Below are 19,970 nucleotides of genomic sequence, written 5' to 3'. Positions count from 1 at the left end.
AAAAAAATTTTAAAAAATTTTAAAATAAAAAAATTTAAAAATTATAAAATAGAAAGGAAAATTAAATTGAAAGAATTTTTTTTTAATTAAGAAAAATAATATACATTAAAATATATATAAGTTTTAGTTTTACAATTGTATATATAAAAATTATATTTAAGTTAAAACAAATAGGGGAAAATTAAAAATTAATTAACTTTTTTTTAAAAAGAAAAACAGATACAGGAGTATCAACAGAGTAAAACAAATTTAATAAAAATATTATTGGTAATGTATAAATATTACATAGACCCAAAATATAAAATTTCAGTTTGCAATAAATAAAAATTATTTGTTTTGTAAAAAAATAATAAAAATAAATGAAAAAAAAAGGAAGAATTAGAAAACACATAAAGAGAGTGAGAAAAAAAACGATAGCAATAAAGGAAAAATTTAGAGCGTAGGAGGGAAAGGTTAAAAAGGTTTTTAAAAAAGGAGAAGTAAATAAAAAATTTTTTAAAACCCTTTTAATGCAAGCTGCAATTATGGGAGCAGAGATTGGATAGGGGGAAGATGGGAAAAAAAAAAAACTAGCCCAAAAAAAGGGGAAATATGTAAAATGGGTTTTAGACGAATTTTGGACGGGGAACCCCAAAATTTTACAAAATAAGGGAAAAAGGGGGACGAAAAAAGAAAAAAAAGAGAAAATTAAAATGGAGAAAAAGGGAGGGAAAAAAAAAAAAAAGGAAAATCGCTTCGCGGGGTTTTTGTGCTAGATAAATAACAAATATTTATTCTTTAAAAATGCAACCCCTTGGGGGCCTTCAAATGTTTTATAAGGGAAATTAAGGCCGACAGTCCCCCTTTTCCCAAAATTTTTTTTTGAAACTTTTTTTGTATCCAAAACGTTTAAAAAAAAGATTTTGGGTCAATTTTAAAAAATTGTTATATATATAGTTTTTTTTGCGTTTATATGACGTCAACTCGCAAGGGGAAGGGGTTTTTTTAAAAAAATTTGGGAAAAAATGGTCATAATATCAATTTTAAAGATTTTCAATATTAATGTTTAAGTCTAAAGAGGGGGAGGGGGGAAAAAGAGGGGGGGAGAGAGGGAGGGGGGGGGGAAGGGGGAAGGGAGGGGAGAGAGGGGGAAAGGGAGAAAAAGGGGAGGGGGGGGGAGGGGGAAAGGGGAGAGGGGGGGAGGGAGAGGGGGGGGAGAGGGGGGGGGGGGGGGGGAAAAAGAGGGGGAGGGGGGGAAAGGAGGGAGAGGGGGAGAAAAAGAGAGGGGGGGAAGAAAAAGAGAGGGGGGGGGGGGGGGGAGGGGGGGAGAAAGGGGGAGAGAGGGGGGGGGCCCCAAAAGTAGCAAAGAACGGAAAAAGTTGTCATCACTGGCCATTTCGCGTAATTTAAATTTTTCCCTGATAAAAAAATTTTATTATTAAAAAAAAAATTTTTCCAAAAATTTTTTTGAAATAAAAAAAAAAAAGGGGCCCCAGAATAAAAAGAAATTATAAAATGAAAATTCGAACTTTTTATAATATATTTTTAACAACTTCATAAAATTAAAAAATTTCTAAAGTGGTTCATTTTTTTGCAAATGGCATTGTATTTTTTTTTAAAATATGTTTCAATGGTCCCCAAAAAGGTTTAAAAATTTAGGTTAGATGGTTTTAAAAAAAAATTTTTAAAATTTTTTAATAATGCGGTATAAAAAAACGCAAATTTAAATTAATTAAAATTAAAAATTGAAGATTAGTCTTTCTCTGTAAAAAAAAAAATTTTTTTATTTTTTTTAAAAAAGTTTGAATAATTTGGTATAAATTTAAATTAAAAAATTTTAAAAAAATCTTAAACAATAATATTTTAAATAACCCTTTTGTATTTTGATTTATTTGAATAAAACATTTCTGAAACAAAAAAAAAAGAAAATTATCCCAAAAATGAATTTTATTATAAATCAAAAAGTTATTTTTAAACTATATAAAAATGTATTTGAGAGTTAAAATTATGTATAAATTTACTTCTATTAAATAAGGGCAGGGCCCCTTTTTTCCCCTTAATTTTAAATAATAATTGTGACAATTAAAACGATTTTAAATTTTTGGGGTTTTTTTAGTTTATAAAGAAACTTAATAAAAAAAGGGTTTATGGGAAAAAAAGTATATTTTTTAAATTGTTAAAAATTAAAAAATTTGAGAAATTTATTTCCCCCTTTTTTGCCCTTCGAATTACTAAAGATAAATCAATAGCGTTTTAAAATTACAGAAGCTCGTTGTCGGTTCTCTTAAAACCCTTAAAGAAAAAACCCCTTGGCACTACGCACCATCAATGTAGGTGATCGGCTACAGTTAAGAAATATGGGCAGTTTGACTTTAAAAAAAATTAATTTAAAAAATAAGTCAATATAAAAACACATATTAAAAATTTTTGCAGAAAATTTCCCTTTTTTTTTTTGGCAGGGGATCAGTTAGTCTCTGGGTTCCAAAAGAAAAAATAATAGATTGCGGGGTTTATTTAGCAGCAAAAATTTTTAATTTTCCCAAAAATCCCAAAAATTTAAAAAAGTAATTGTTCCCTTGAAATTCTGCGGTTGTAATTTTCTTTTTTGCCTTCGCAAATGCCTTTTCTTTTTCTAAATTTTTGCATTTCCTTTTTTTTAGCACCAAACACATCGGAAATTAGACCCGTTGTGCTTTGTACACAAATTACTTATTATCAAAAAAAAAAAAAAGTTCAATACAACAAATTTTAAAAAAATTAAAACATTGTAATAACAAATGTTATAATATACTTACTGTCTAATTATATTTCCTAGCCACGCACTGTTGCCTTCTGGAACTTTTTTACAAGCCATAGCCATTCCTTTAATGATAATGTCATTGACACTCAATTTTACCTTATCTTTTTCTAATAATTTATTAAATTGTTCTCGCATTACTAATGCAGCATCCATTTTCACATCTATCGAAAGATAATAATGTGGAATTGTTTGCTTGCTTTCTAACAAACGTTTAGCAATAACAGCACGTATGTTTGATATAGAAATATCTAGTCCACCAGGTGCCCCAGTTGCTGATATTCCTGGTTGTACTGTAACAGCACCTTCCAAATCTTTGGACGTTACAGAACCATATAAGCCTGTTCCTTTTAGACCCTATAAAAAATAGAATGTATGATTTTATTTATATATAAATATAATATATAAATTAATAAATTATTCATAAATTTTAAATAATTAAATTAAATAATATATTAATTTAGGTACAACACACACACATAATTTTTAAATTTATAATTAAAAATATTATAACATAAAACAAATTGAAAAAATAAAGACAAGTTTATATTTTTGTCTTCATTCTTTTCAGTTTCATTTATAAATTAACAATTTTGTGGCACCTGTAAACTAAGTCCTTTTTCCACTGCTAATCTTCTCGCTAATGGACTAGCATATATTCTATCCCCAGAAGGGGGTGGACTAACAGGAGCTTTTGCCACAGCTGGTGCTGGTGATATTGTAGGTGTCAGTGGTGGTGCAGATGGTGTTGGAACTGCTGGTGAAGGCAGTACAGGAGGAGCAGCCACTGTATCATCTTTAAAGTCTTTAAATGCAGCTATGCTAGATTCATCCGATACAATAATGCAAACCAATTTGCCTATGGGCACATTTTTTGTTCCAGCAGGTACCAGAATTTTGGCCAGATAACCTTCTTCAGGGGTTTCAAATCCCATTGTGGCTTTATCTGTTTCGATCTCTGCTAGTAAATCACCTTCATTCAACTTATCACCTAAGATAAAAAAAAGATTAAATATAGAAAGTTTAAAAACTGTAAAAAATAATTCTATTCTTTTATCAAAATTTTATCATGATTCTATACTTGTTACATTTTTATATCAATAAACAGTTCCGTTTACCTTCTTTTTTCTGCCAACTAATTATTGTTCCTGTCTCCATGGTAGGAGACAATGCTGGAAGAGGGACTTTGATGTGACTGGGATAATCCACATAAAACCTTAATTGTTGTTGCCATGGTGTTGATGTATCATATAAAACACTGTGATGCTGAATAAGAACTCTAAATAATGCAAAACATTATTTTTTGCATACATTCTTTTACATATAATGAATGATAGTTATAAGAAATATTTATAACTTTGACATTGCTACCTTGACATGATTAAAATACAAATAATTACATAGTAAAAGGGTTTGCATTCCCTGTGCTACATTACATTAGAGTTAATGTGAAACTTTAAGGACAGTTTCCAAAATGTGAATAACCTACAATAAAAAATTTTAAAGCGAAGATGATTCAGGATCACAAATTAAATACCTTTGTTGATGTTTTCTGTGAAGATAGCGAATAACTATAGATCTCACGGTGTTGGTTCGTACAGAACCACGAACGATAGCGCGGGCCATCCGTATGCTCGATATGGTTCGTATCATATTTGTATCAAAATTTTTAACGATGTTATGAATCGATCTAAAACTCTTGAAGAGTCCAATAATTTTGAACTATTTTAAAGATGACGATAATCTAATCGTTAACACGAATCTATGTTTATCATGAAATCACAAGAGCAAATGACCAAATGACGGACGATATTAAATACCAAACCAGAGGTCGTCAGCAAGGTCACGTGGTTTTTAACATTAAAGCAGAGAGCACACACTTTTGCATATGCGCATAAGCATAAACATAAAGCGGGGAGCACACACTCTTGCATAAGCGCATAAGCATATGCATAAGAAATTCGATTGGTTGAATTTCTTATGCATACGTTTATAGACCAATCAAGATTCTCATATTTACACTTATGCGCTTATGCAAGAGTGTTCTGACGTCCTGCCATTGGTCGAAACCCAAATTTTTTCGCGCTAACATTTCTTGCGAGAATCTACATAATTAACTATTTTAAGAATGATCTAACTTAGAATTAGACGTTTTTATCATTTATCGTTAGTAATACCGGCATAGGGAATCTTCTAGTTGTAATTAGCCTAGGGACTAGTAACGCGACCAATCCAACACAACAAGCGCAAACCTATAAGTTACTAGTCGTCGCCATCTCTTACAACCCTAACGGTATGAACTAAAGTCACTAGATTACAAAGTAACGCAATTCATAAGATACATGGGAGTCAAGATGGTGTCGAAAAGTGTAGATAGTGTATACATTGTGTAAATCATCTCTACTTTAAGTGCAGTCTTTATAATCTGTTATAACCTTTTTCGCACATGAAGAGAAATAAGAGGTATCAAGATGCCAGGTTGTTGTGTTAAGGGTCGGCAGGCGACATGGTGAAGACGCCTATCGGCCGGCCGGGAATTAGAGATTCTTATATTCCAGATATTAGCGAAACTACTGAATGAATCTTATTAAATTTATGATATTCTTAATCAGTAAGCTCAAATGCAGTCCGCCAAAGAGTTATTTATTGAAAAAAAGATTAAAATAAAATTTATAATATAACTTGGGGGAATGCGCAGCTAGTAACGGGTAAGGTTGGGTTAGCCAGGAGTCCGTATTTTATTTATTATAAATTTTTCAGAGCAAAAATGCAAAATCCGACTCTTTGGCGGACTACTTTATTATATCAAGAATATATTAAAAAAAAAAAAACCAAAGTTATGTCACTTATTTTATGAAATATCTGGACGATAAGATTCTCACTAGATTCATAAGGAGCAGGGGAAATTTCCGTGGTAACATACTGACAGCTAACAGCTTGACAAGGAGAGACTATCATTCAGTCCTTGTCTCTCTTACATCGCATATGTAGTAACATCCATGTAGACACAAACACTAATGCGTTGAACGAATGCGATTATTGGGAGATATCAGCAAGAACCGGTTTTCGTATTATCATTGTTTCTCTGTATATGTATATTATATGTAAAAGAACAATAAGAATAGCAATAATTCTTGCCTAACATTATCTTCCAATTATCGTTTCGTGTACGCAATATATATTTCACATTATGCATCTGTAACAAATAATCGAATGATTTATTTAAATATTTGCATATAATCTATATAAATCTATATAATAAATAAAATGTGTAATAAATTATCGAATGATTTATTTAAATATTTGCATATAATCTATGTAAATAAAATATGTACAAATAAAATAATATTTATGCAAATATTATTTTATTTGTGTACATATTTTATTTATATACCCAAACAACACCAAGTCCAAAATTGGCGCGTAAGATATCTTTATAAGATGTCTTTTTGATATCATATCATAAGATAGCTGTCTTGAAGATTTCTTAATGCTATCTTATGCGTCAATTTTAGACTTGGTGCTGTCTGGGTAGATAATATGCAAATTAATATGTTTATATATATGCACACACATAGATATGACAATAGCGTTATCGTGATTTTTTTTGATTATTAAAGTTATATTGTATAATCTCTCTCTTATCTCTTTCTCTCTGCTACATAAATACTATTATAACGTAAAAGAACTTACGAGTAACGTATGATGGCTCAATGCAATAATATTCAATCACGTAAAAAACTTGTTCAAATATATCAATATCAATTTTTTTACAATATATTAGAACCCATACAGCACCGATAGATTGCAAAGACATTACAACAATCTCTCACCGCAATATTGCAATATTGCAAATTCACTGCAAAATGTTGCTACATCATTGCTGTTGAATTGCAGCAATGTTAAAATGTCCGCTTTTTGAAAGATTGCAACAAAATATTACAACAATATTGCAATATGTTATGAGTTTGCAATAATGCTTGTTATTGCAACCATAAACTAATGTTGCATATACAGGTATATAAATGTAAATAAATCATTAATGAAAATACGTTGTAGTTTATTTATATATATTACAATGTATAAATTATAGAATTTGGATTACATGCAATATTTCCGAAATATTAATGTCATGTTGCTACAAGTGTGCTGGAATTTTGTGCACTTATATCTCTGCAATGTCTTTATAATGTTGCATTGCAACTTGCAACATTGCAACGTTGCTGCAATATAATTGCAATAATCTGTGCTGTATGGGATTGATTCTTTAATAGAAGAAGCACTTAAGGGTCGACAGGTCGGTCGGCCAAACTCCGAATTGATGTTGGAGACCTCGCGCGGTGACAACGCGAAACTCCGATTTCAGTGTTGCCAACGCCGAGAAACCAATTCTCGGGTTTTATGTAGTGGTGCATGTCTGTACACGTACATACACCATTGCATTGCTCACGCGGACGCACCGTAGAGAGACAAGGACCGATAATCACGTGTTCTCCTTGTTCCTCTACCGTGCCGGTATACGCGAGATGCCGCCTGAAAATGCTTTCTGGCCTTCCGTAGCAGAAGGCAGTAGCGTAACAAGGCTAATAAGCACCCACTTTTTGGAAATTGTATATATGGTTATGCACATATGTGCATAACGTATATATATAACATATATATATATATATATATATATATATATATTATATAAGGGATATGTTGATTATATTCTTGATTTCTTTTTGATTATTGATGCTATTGTATAATTTGCTCCAAATACTTATAACGTGAAAGAACGTTGAGTAATGTATAATCAATGCAAGGATGTTCAGTATATCATCCAGTATATAAATTAGAGTTCAAATATATCAATATCAATTTTTTTATAATATATATATATATATATATTAGAATATAGAAAAATGATAAAAAAATATATTTCAACGATTTAAAAATTTTTTAATATATTGAAAATATTTTTACTACATACACTATATATAAGTGTAAAATAATTCAGAAAATAAATTTAATAAAAATCTACATACCAGCTGTGTGCATGTGTGCAATTGATTTATTACTTGAAATTTATTTACGGAATTATTTTGCATTTATATATTTATAGTATGTGTAGTTGTAAAATGATTAAAATATTTTCAATATCAAATTTTTAAGTTTATCGCCTATATAAAAAATATATTTCTATGATTTTCTATATTCCAATATATTATAAAAAAATTGATATTGATATATTTGAACTCAAGTTTTTTACGTGATTAAATATTCTTGCATTGAGCCATCATACGCTACTCGTAAGTTCTTTCACGTCATAAGTACTTATGTAGCAGAGAGAAAGAAATGAGAGTTATACGCAATGTAACATCAATAATCGGAAAAAATCAAGATAACGGTTGTCATATCTGTATATATATATATATAAACTTATATATTATATATATATATATATATATATATATATATATAATATTTCATTTATTTATAAAATACATTTTCAATTCATATTAAACCTGAATGATATTTTCTATATGCTTATGCTATCCTCCGATCTATCCCTAACAAATTAAGAGGTGTAATTGCATTATTATCATCAATTATTATCTTATACTTTTTACCTCTAATTTCTATAAAATTTAATTCATTATCATTTTATCTTTTAAATCAATATTTATTTTGAATTTTCATTAATATTTTTATTCTATTAACATGAGCAGGAGCTCAATCTATTGAAATACCTTTTATCATTATTAGACAAATTTTATCATTATGTTACTTTCTTTATTTTATCTTATTACCTTTCTTAATAAAAATTTGAGATTTAATTATTTTTAAATAAATATTTTAAAATTTATTATTATAAATAAATTTAAAATATTAAAAATAATTATATTTAATACTTAAATTTTTTATAAATTACTATTAAATTAAGTTCATGATCTTGAATTTAAGTTTATGTTTTGAAAACATATTAAAGAAATTTTAATTTTCTATTAACTTTTAAACATTTATTTTTTTTTACTAAATTATTATTAATAATATAAATTTAAATCCAAAAATTAATAAAATATAAACTAAAATTATTGGTAAAATAATTTTCCAACATAAATATATTAATTCATCATATCGTATTCGAGGAAGTATTCCATGTATAAAAATTACTATTCTACATAAAATATTAATTAAAATAAAAGTTAAAATTATTGAATATTTTAATAAATTACTAAATATATAAATTCTAATTAATTAAAAAAAAATAATTATTCTAAATTCAGATAAAAAAATTAATGTAAACCCACCCCTAATATTTCAATATTAAACCCTGAAACTAATTCTGACCCACCTTCGATAAAATCTATAGGACTTTGATTTAATTCAGCTAAAATCCTAATAAAAACTATAATAAACAAAGGATATAAAACTACTATATATCATAAATAAAATTGATAATTAATAAAATCAAAAAAAGAATATCTCTCTCTTATTAATATAATAACTAAAATAATTAAAATAAATCTTACTTCATATGATAATATTTGTGAAACTGATCGTATTGCCCCTATTATTGAATAAATCGAATTAGCTGATCATCCCATAAAAATTATAACATACCCTTTAATAGTTATAAAAACAATTATTAATAAAATAGAATAATTTAAAAAATAAATATTAGTAATGTAAGGAAATACTAATCATATTATTATTAAAACAAATCTAATTATAGGACATAAATAAAAAAAATTATAATTAGATTTATATACATAAAATAATTCTTTATTAAGTAATTTAATAGCATCACTAAAAGGTTGAAATAATCCTATAAATCCCACCTTATTAGGTTCTTTACGAATTTGTACATATCTTAAAATTTTTCGTTCTAATAAAGTTAAAAAAGCTACCCCAACTAATATAATTAATAACAAAATTAACAATCTTAATATATTTAACGCACTATAAAAATATAATCTTAAATTTTGACAAATTATTACTTGTATAACTTTTTCTATTATACATCATTAAAATTCTAAATTTAATACACTTAAATTCTGCCAAAGTAATTTTATTTATTTACATATATTTGATAAATTAAATTTATTCATTAAAAAAAATATAATTTAAAAAAAAGTCCTTTTGTACAAAATTTTCTTAATTTTATTATAGATAGAAACCGATCTGGCTTACACCGATCTGAACTCAAATCATGTAAAATTTTATTAGTCGAACAGACTAAAATATTAAACTTCTTTATTTAATTTTTATTTTAATTCAACATCGAGGTCGCAATCATTTTTATTAATATGATCTTTCTAAAAATATTACGCTGTTATCCCTAAGGTAATTAATTTTTATAATTATTATAAAAAAAAAAAATTTTTCTTAATTTAATAATCAATCCTTTATAAAAATTTCATTAATTAATGTTAAAATTATCTTTAAATTAAAGTTCATTTTATTTAATTATCCTCCCAATAAAATATAATCATTAAAATAAAATTTATTTCCTTAAATAAAAAAATTATATTAATTTAATAGGGTCTTCTCGTTCCATAATTTCTTTTAAGAATTTTAACTTAAAATTTAAATTTTAAATCTACAAATTAAAACAGCTTTAGGGTGCGTTCCGTTATGCACTGCAAGTACTGACAGTACTACCAATAGCGTTCCGATATAGATAGCAGTGCACTGCGAAAGTACTATCATGAGTATATGACGTCATTAATTTTGACGTTATTTCCTGTTGCGATTACTGCAACCGGCGAGGTAAAGCACTCGCAGTAATCAAGATGGCTACCTCCATGTGTACGATGGAACTAACTTTTAAATTCCATATCTGAATATAATGATACAATATTTTTAACGTAATTTTTACATTTTATTCTAGGTATTTTAATTTGTCGTCTCATTTCATTTATTAATTCCATTTCCAAATCGCTTTCACTTGATGACTCACTCGAATCATATATATTCTCGATTAAATTATATGTAATTAATGCAATAATGGTATTATCCATTTCACCAATTTTTCACTCGATGATTATTAGCGAAAAAGGTTAGTTAAAAGTCTGCTGAAAGCGTACTGTAGTGCGTTCCGTTTTACTATTTTGCAGTAGCTTCAAAGTGCACAAAATTAAAAAGGAACGCTGTCAACAGTACACTTGCATGACGTCATAGTGCCAGTACTTGCAGTGCATAACGGAACGCACCCTTAATCAATTCCTTCATTCCAGTTTTCATTTAAAAAACAATTGATTATGCTACCTTTGCACCGTCAATATACTGCGGCTATTTAAAAATCACTGAGCAGAAATAATTTTAAATTATTATCAAAAAACCATGTTTTTGTTAAACAAGTAAAATAATGAAAATTAATGTGTATATGCATTACAATATATTCAATACAATATTCTCTTAATTTGAACGAAAATTATAAATAACTTATGCGTAACATATATTTTTGGACTCCTAAATAAAAAATATATTATATTATTTGCAAAAAATAAGATGAAATATTTTTTATTTGAATAGTCTCAACTGCTCTTTTAGCTGAATGTTTAGAAGCAATGAAAAAAATCGAGGATCTACGAAAAATTTAAGTACATTTCTAAGATTTTTTTATATGATATAAAAAAAATATATGGTATATAAATTGATTTTTTAATTTTTTTATTAATTTTTAATTACACACACACACACAAATAGATTCTTATTATTTAAAATAGTTTTTATTTTTGTTCTTTATTTACATATGCATACATATACAAAAAAATAAAAATAATATGATAGCCTTTTTGCTGACATTATCTCTCAATATTTGCATCCGTGTGCTCACGTATTAGTTTTTGTACCTACATGGACGCTACTACATATGCGATGTAAGAGAGACAAAGATGGAATGATGCTCTCTCCTTGTCAAGCAGTCAGCATGTTACCACAGAAATTTCCCCTGCTCCTTATGAATCTAGTGAGAATCTTATCGTCCAGATATTTCATAAAATAAGTGACATAACTTCGTGAATTTTTTTTTAATATATTCTTTATATAATAAAGCAGTCCTCTAAAAGGCCGGATTTTACATTTTCGCTCTTAAAAATTTATAATAAATAAAATACGGACTCGCGGCTAACCCAACCTTACCCGTTCCTAGCTGTGCATTCCCCCAAGTTTATTAAAAATTTTTATTTTTATCTTTTTTTCATAAAATAGCTCTTTAGAGGACTACAAATGAGCTTACTGATTAAGAATATCCTAAATTTAATAAGATTCATTCAATATTTTCGCTAATATCTGGAAAATAAGAATCCGTAATTCCCGGCCGGCCGATAGGCGTCTCCACCATGTCGCCTGTCGACCCTTAATTATTTTGATCTCAGAACTAATTTCCCAGAGTTATCACCAACCTCAGACAAGGGAATTCCCTCTGACTCCGGAATAGAATCCTTGTTAAAAGAACCATCTAATACATTTAGTTCAGAAACCGATTCTTCAGAGCAGTTACTAATCACGAAATTACACGAATTAGTATCACAAGTAGAAAGAAATAATTTACCGGAACAATTTTATCCTACGGACGAAGTATAACCAATAAAGGACCAATTCTCAGAACAGTTACTAATCGCAGAACTGTGTGATTTAGTATCACAAATAGAAAAGGATATTTCAGAAACAAACTCATCGTAAGGATTTGATACAATCATTAAAAGATCAGTGTCCAGACAAATTACTTGAAATCGATCAATATGCTAATTATCTAGATATTTAAATATTTAAGGTATTTTTCAAATGTCATCAGAATTTACTATTGAAGAAAATAGAAAATTAATTAACGAAGAAATTCATACAAATAATAAGTATAATTATCACCCTACTAACAGACGTTTTAGAGGGAAACATCGATTTAGACCAACTTCTCGTTTGTTTAGATAACATTCCAGATCCATTGCACACGATAAACGCGAGACTTCGCGAAAATTGATAATTCGCATAATTTAATAATTGTTTAATAATAGGACCCCATGAGGGATTCTCAAGACCTTAGATTTGAGAGTTATATTATATTTTCGTTATTGAATTTACTAATTAACAACTATTTAAATAAGGAAATTACAGTCGATCAATTGATAAATTCATTAGATAGTTTAGAAAGAATTGCTAGTAGAAACCTTAGAACATATAGATATGGAAGGAGAATAGGAGCGCAAAACTGTGTCCAAGTTGGGTGCGAGAGAGAACTACGTTTATAAGGAAAGAGAAGGGTGGATTGTTACCTCCGTTTGCAATGCGCAAACACGAATTAGCGAAAGCACCAATTACATTTCCAGTTTCAAACGGCGCGGTGAGCGTGACGTCACCGTGACGTCATCTACGTTTGCGCATTGCGGATAAAGGTTAAAAAAACTATCTTTCTCTCTCGCACCCAACTTGGACACAGATTTTTATAACGGAAGACAAAGCAATTCTTTTTCCAGGTATATATGCAGGTAGAAACCTTTTTTTCACTAGTAACTAGAATTCCTCATCCCCAACGTCCCAACACCACAGATTAATAGACAGATCGCCAAAGGCCTGCCTAAAGAAGAGACCGCCATCTTCGTGCGATAGACTTTGCCCCTTACCGACACACTTTGCCCCTGGTTCGAGTCCGTGCTAAATTTCGTAGACTTGAACCAAAAGACTTTGCCCCTGGTTCGAGTCCGTGCTAAATTTCGTAGACTCGACCAAAAGACTTTGCCCCTGGTGCAAGTCCAGGCTAAATTCGTTTGACATTACCAACAGACTTTGCCCCTGGTGCGAATCCAGGCTAATTGATCATGAGACCAATTTGAGAGATTTGGCCCCCGTTGTGTGTGTGTGTGTGTGTGTGTGTGAGAGAGAGAGAGAGAGAGAGAGAGAGAGAGAGAGAGAGAATATTTTACATATATGCATATATATATATAAAATTTATTAAATATAAAAAATATATTTTTTACACATAAAATGTTTTTTTATTGAAATAATCACGATTTTAAATGTGATATAACACAGTGTTCAAAAATTTTTTAATTAAAATTTTTAATTAAATTTTATTAAAGAAAATTACTTGAAATTTTTTACATTAAGAATTTAAAGGCTCCTTATTCTCTTGTAGAAATTTATCACTACGCCAATTAATCACTTATTTTGAGTATTTAAAATACTATAATATACAGTAATTTAAGTATTCGAAATAAAAGTGATTAATTACTCGAAATAAGTGATAAATTGGCGTTACTAGTAATAAATTTCTATAAGGGTTGAAATAAAGTATAAAAGATAAATAGGCTATATGTGAGCCGTATGCGAAATGTGAGATGTAAGACGCATATTGAAATTTAATTTTTCGATATAACTTTCAAAAATGTACACGAGGTACAAAAAATTAGCTTGGACATTTGTAAGACTTAAAATTGGGATTAATTCTCAATTCTATTAATTAAATTTCGATATAACACACCTTACATCCGCGCACGGCTCACATATATATAGCCCATTTATTAGTGCAATTTTTAAGTTCCTTATTTTTCAAAGTTCACCTTTTTACGTTATCAAATATTTTTACGTTTTCAAGAATTTTATATTTTTACTTACCGCAGTTTCTTATCCAAATGTAAAATCTTTTATCGCAGTCTATAAAAAATTGAAACAATTTACAATTTTATGATATAATATTATTATTATTACAATTTCTATATATATGCACATCTGTCAAATATCGTGATTTATTTCACATTATTATTATCTATTTTAATAAAAAAAAAAAAACAAAAACACTTGCAACAATCAAAAATAAACCGCCTGCCGCGAACGGAAAATGCCAAGAAAGCACGCAATTTCCGCGAATCTCGTAATTTTTTTGAAAAATCAACAATTTCAACGAAATTGTAAATTCTTCAAATCACTGCACAAGTATAATTGACAATAATAATTTTCAGTAACTACGATAAAAAATCGTATACTGAAAACCGCAAACGAAAGTGTAATGGGAGTAAGAGTAAAGTCTGTGATAAAATTAATTGGCAATAGAAAATTAATAATTTTCAAATAGAAAAATTTTGAAATTACCGAGGATTTACAAATAATAAAGTAAAAATATTAAATAATTTATGTTTTCGAATTTTGCTCGCGGAGAGGATCTTTAAAACAAGATTTTTAGAAGAGAGGACCTTTAAAATATAAACAGGCAAAAACGTTGGAAAAATTAAAGCGCGCGTTTAAACAGATAAACGCAATGAAATAAATACGCAATTGTTTTTACTTATCGCTGTAAGCTCACAAGCTTCTGACGTGCTATACACTTTTATATAATATATACAAGGTGTCCGGTAACTAACGGACCAATGATTAAGGGCGGATTCTCTGGCCAATTTGGAGACGATTTTTCCTTAGCAAAAATGTTGAGAAGTCAATAATTTTCGAGTTATAAGCGATTGAAAAAAATAGGTTTTTTGACAACTAAACGTTTTGGAGTTAAAAGTCTAACATAATTACATTCTTCAGTTAATTTCAGGTAGAGTTTACTATAATAAAATTTTAATTTAAGGCTTAGTTATAAAGATACATAATGACAAAGATTGGAAAGTTGTAAAAAATGATGACCTTTTTCGACATTTTCGCTGAGGAAAAATCGTTCCCAAATTGACCAAAGAATCCATTTGTAATCATTGGTCTGTTAGTTACCGGACACCCTGTATATTGGACACGAGTTTCGTTTGTTTCAGATTCTCGAGAGTTGAAGTAGGAACATACGAGTATCATATATCGTTTGTGACTTGCCGAATGAAAGCAAGACAGAGAGCGAACGAGATGATGAGCTTAATAGCTCATAATGTTATAAATAAATAAATAAAAAATTATAACCTGACCTACTAGTTATTGAATCTTTTTTTAATAAAATGTTTCATTATTATTATCATCTAAGTCTAAGTCGTTTAATTACTTTTTAGTTTTTTAATAATTAATTTAATTTATTCTAGTCATTTTTATATGAGAAAAATAATATCACGTATACGTTTTATAATGAATTAATATATTTCGGGAACCGAATTATATATTCTTAATAATATAAAAGTGTTCAAAAATTATATTTGACTTTTAATTTTAATTATTTTATAGCAAAGAGTTCCGAAATCTCTTACACACATAATGGGGATTTTTTTCATCCATATAATTCGCAATTAAGTATATATGTTAATTATTAATTTTAATAAAATAAAAATTAAAATTAAAGGTCAAATATAATTTTTAAACACAAATATATTAAATTAATTATAAAACGTATACCCATGATAGTATTTTTCTCGTACAAAAATAATTAGAGTAAATTAAATTAATCATAAAAGATTAAAAATTAATTAAAGAATTTAAACTTATATTTTATATAATAATAATAAAACATTTTATTACGTCAAACCGTCGTGAAATAATTAAATAAAATTTGCTAGTTACGTCAAAGTCAAGTTTTCTAAGCTTATAAAACATTTTATTAAAAAACAGATTCAATAAATATAAGTACATGTTATATATATACTTATATTTATTGAATCTGTTTTTTTTAATAAAATGTTTTATTATTATCATATATAATATAAATTATTTAATTACTTTTTTATTTTCTTATGAGTAATTTAATTTGTTCTAGTTATTTTTGTACGAGAAAAATACTATCACGGGTATACGTTTTATAACGAATTAAATATATTTATGTTCAAAAATTATATTTGACCTTTAATTTTAATTTTGTATTTTATTAAAATTAATAATTAACATATATACTTAATTGCGAATTATATGGATGAACAAAATCCCTATTATGTGTGTAAGAGATTTCGGATCTCTTTGCTAAAATAATTAAAATTAAAAGTCAAATAAAATTTTTTAACACTTTTATATTATTAAAAATATATAATTCGACTCTCGAAATATATTAATTCATTATAAAACGTATACGTATTAATATTTTTCACATATTAAAATGATTAGAATAAATTAAATTAATTATTAAAAAACTAAAAATTAATTAAACGACTTAGACTTAGATGATAATAATAATGAAACATTTATTAAAAAATAATTATAATAGGTCAGGTTAATATTTTATTTATTTATTTATTTATTTATTTATTTATTTATAACATCATAAAATTCTGTCCTTTCCGAAATACGCGAACGCTACGAAAAGATAAATCTCGTACATGCCGCCGGACGAGTTCATGAGCATGAGACGCTCTTATCTTGGGAACGTATTAATAGTTACTGCATTGACCACTACTACGATATGGCGCTGAAATCAGTGAGAAATGCTGGTCTCTCCTTCATCCAGACCTTTGGCGATCTGTCTATTAATCTGTGCCAACACTCGGTCCTTAGCAGTGTTGTTAGACGGGCTAGGTTTTTTCGCGCATGCGCATTGAATGTAGTATTAATGAAGTAGTCACTCGCATGAAATGGGGTTCTGATTTCCCCCTCTGTTTAATTTTTCTTAAATTATTGAAAATTTTTTAAAATAATTAATGAATCGTATAATTTTTATTATAAATATAATAAATTTAATTAAAAATGTTAAATATAAACATACAATAAACAAATAATGAAATTATAAAATATATACATATACGTGTACCTATGTTATAACATACGTAAATTACGAGTTTAGTTTTTATTTATACAATTTATAATTTGAATTATTGATTAATTTTAATATACATAAATTATAATAATACACTTTTATATTACATATATTGTAATAATTTATTTATTTTTACGTACGTTCAATTTATCTGTTTCCTGCGATTCCGCCAAAACTCCGTGGTCCAGGGTCTTGGTCCGTAGTTGCGCGCGCAAACATCATACGTTACTGTAGTCGTCATGGTTACGTCACGGTAATACGCGCATGCGCGAAAAAACCTAGTCCGTCTAACAACACTGGTCCTTAGTTCCACAGTATAGTCCGTGCTCTCGGCGTCCCTGAGGTATAGCCGGTGTAAGCAGGTTGCCTCATAAAAATAGAGAGCGCCCCATTCTTTCTAGCCTAGGAATAAAGAGAGTAGGAAGGTCACTAGGACGTGACATGATACTGAAATGAGACGATGTGATTGGTCGGCGTAAGTTACCGCAAGTTACGCCTCATGTGACGGCATCCTGTTACCGCCCTATGGCATAAATAAACGCACCCGTCTGTCTGAATCAGGCTTAATAGCGTTCATTGTGCTCTTCTGTCGAGTACCTGTGTGTGAGTATGTATGTGTGTATTGCTACGTGACACATATTCATTTTCATTCAGTTTCAATCTAATTTCAGAGAAACGTGTGATAGATACAATACCTAAGAATTCACAGATTTCATCTCGATTAGTGATATATTTACCGCTTTGTAATTTGAGAAAGGCAAAGGAGAGATAAAGTCGCATTACATTGACAGCTAGTAAAAGCAACTAAGTGTTGACGATATATTTTGACATTACATTTTTTAAATTATATATACGAATGGAATATCATTACTATCATGTAATACAATGATGTATAAAGATCAGGATACGAAGAATTTGTTTTTTTTTCGACCGTTATCATGGGATCTCGACTAAGGTAAGTCCTTTGTCTCATTTCGTCTTTGTGTAATAGAGCTATCTGATTTTGTTTGAGCGAAATTGAATACGATAATATATCCCATCTGTAAAATTTCACTCAGATAACGTCACAGAATGTTTTTTTGATTAACAGAATATATTTTATATTTTTTAAACGTCATGTATTTTTTTTTATTTTTTTGTATTTTTTATATATCATATTTTTATTTATTAAATATTGCGTTGATGAATATAATAATAACTGCAATTTACAATTGTATTTCATTATTTACTTGAATTATATAAATATTAATTTAAGTAATATAATCTTCAGGGAAAATGTCAAACAACTGTTTGAATGTTTCTGCGAGATAGCTGCACCAGTAGGAGAGAAACCAGCTTGGATACTTCAAAAATATCCTAGCTCTTTCTCAGATGAAGAAATACTTAAATCTGTTCCTAAATTTGCATATCCTTGTGAATTTGAAAAGTATGTTGATATTTAGCACAGAGAAAAATATGATTATATTTTTGTATATCTTATAATATTTTTCTATTACATGTTATCATTTCAGTTTGCTGGTACAACATTTTTCATTCGTACTCACTAGTATAGATTCAAAATGGACTTTTGGCTTTTGCCGTCATGATCCCAAAACAGAAACAGCTTTGATAGTTTTAAGTGCACTTCCATGGCACGAAACATTTTACAAGTTAGTAAAAAATGTGTAAATGTGTTTAGAGTCAAAATTTATATTATACTGTATTTTCATTATAGGTTATTGAATCATATTGCATCTTTAACCAGCAATGGCAGTGGAGAGGATTTATGGAAGTTTCTTGAGAACATATATGCCTGTGGAGTTCCAATTCCTGGAAATTCCATATCGATCTCTTTACCAAATTCTACAACAGTAAATTAATTGTTTTTAGAATCTATAAAATATACATGTTTATATTTTTTACACATATACAGGGTGTCCGGTAACTAATGGACCAACGATTACAAATGGATTCTTTGGTCAATTTGGGAACGATTTTTCCTCAGTGAAAATGTCGAAAAAGGTCATCATTTTTTACAACTTTCCAATATTTGTCATTATGTATCTTTATAACTAAAGCCTCAAATTAAAATTTTATTATAATAAACTCTACCTGAAATTAACTAAAGAATGTAATTATGTTAGACTTTTAACTCTAAAACGTTTAGTTTTCAAAAAACCCATTTTTTTCAATTGCTTATAACTCGAAAATTATTGACTTCTTAACATTTTTGCTAAGGAAAAATCGTCTCCAAATTGGCCAGAGAATCCGCCCTTAATCATTGGTCCGTTAGTTACCGAACACCCTGTATATATTTTATATTATATATTTATATTATAGTATATTTTTTACACATATTTTTTATACAAATTAACATGCATTTTTTTCATATAAAAATTGCTTTTTAATATATTTTTCAAGGGGTTTACCGCAAAAAATACATCTATTGCCAAAAACAGTAATAAATAATAATAAGTTCCATATTTTTGCATTAAACATTATTCTTTATTTCTGTCTGCCTTGTATTGTCTACTATTGTTTTTTTTTTTTGCCTAATGTCACATTTTCAATATGTTTAGT

General features: G+C 28.3%; 2 protein-coding genes across 4 annotated transcripts in view; one reads left to right on the top strand and one right to left on the bottom strand.

Moving 5' to 3' along the window:
• Positions 1-2,770: 2,770 nt before the first annotated feature.
• On the bottom strand, positions 2,771-4,648 carry LOC146723598 (dihydrolipoyllysine-residue acetyltransferase component of pyruvate dehydrogenase complex, mitochondrial-like). Its single transcript, XM_085481593.1, has 4 exons — positions 4,314-4,648; positions 3,895-4,055; positions 3,379-3,767; positions 2,771-3,133 (listed from the first exon to the last, which is right to left on the bottom strand). The coding sequence occupies exons 1-4, from the start codon at positions 4,427-4,429 to the stop codon at positions 2,771-2,773; spliced, it is 1,029 nt and encodes a 342-aa protein (XP_085337719.1). The 5' UTR covers positions 4,430-4,648.
• A 13,196-nt stretch (positions 4,649-17,844) lies between these two features.
• LOC114943302 (uncharacterized) overlaps positions 17,845-19,970 on the top strand; it is a 57,413-nt gene continuing 55,287 nt past the window's right edge. Inside the window, exons 1-5 of one of the 3 annotated variants that reach the window (XM_029318890.2) lie at positions 17,845-18,014; positions 18,083-18,366; positions 18,682-18,837; positions 18,923-19,060; positions 19,126-19,261. In XM_029318890.2, the coding sequence (XP_029174723.2) occupies positions 18,350-18,366; positions 18,682-18,837; positions 18,923-19,060; positions 19,126-19,261 (447 nt within the window). In that variant the 5' untranslated portion in view covers positions 17,845-18,014; positions 18,083-18,349. The other 2 variants (XM_085481594.1, XM_085481595.1) reach the window with 2 other exon arrangements.

This window comes from Nylanderia fulva, unplaced genomic scaffold (assembly GCF_048542155.1).
Source record: "Nylanderia fulva isolate GAGA-0341 unplaced genomic scaffold, ASM4854215v1 Scaffold183, whole genome shotgun sequence".
In the NCBI taxonomy this organism is placed as follows: domain Eukaryota; kingdom Metazoa; phylum Arthropoda; class Insecta; order Hymenoptera; family Formicidae; genus Nylanderia; species Nylanderia fulva.
The sequence above is the reverse complement of the archived record's forward strand: the minus strand, read 5'-3'. Positions and strand labels throughout refer to the sequence as shown.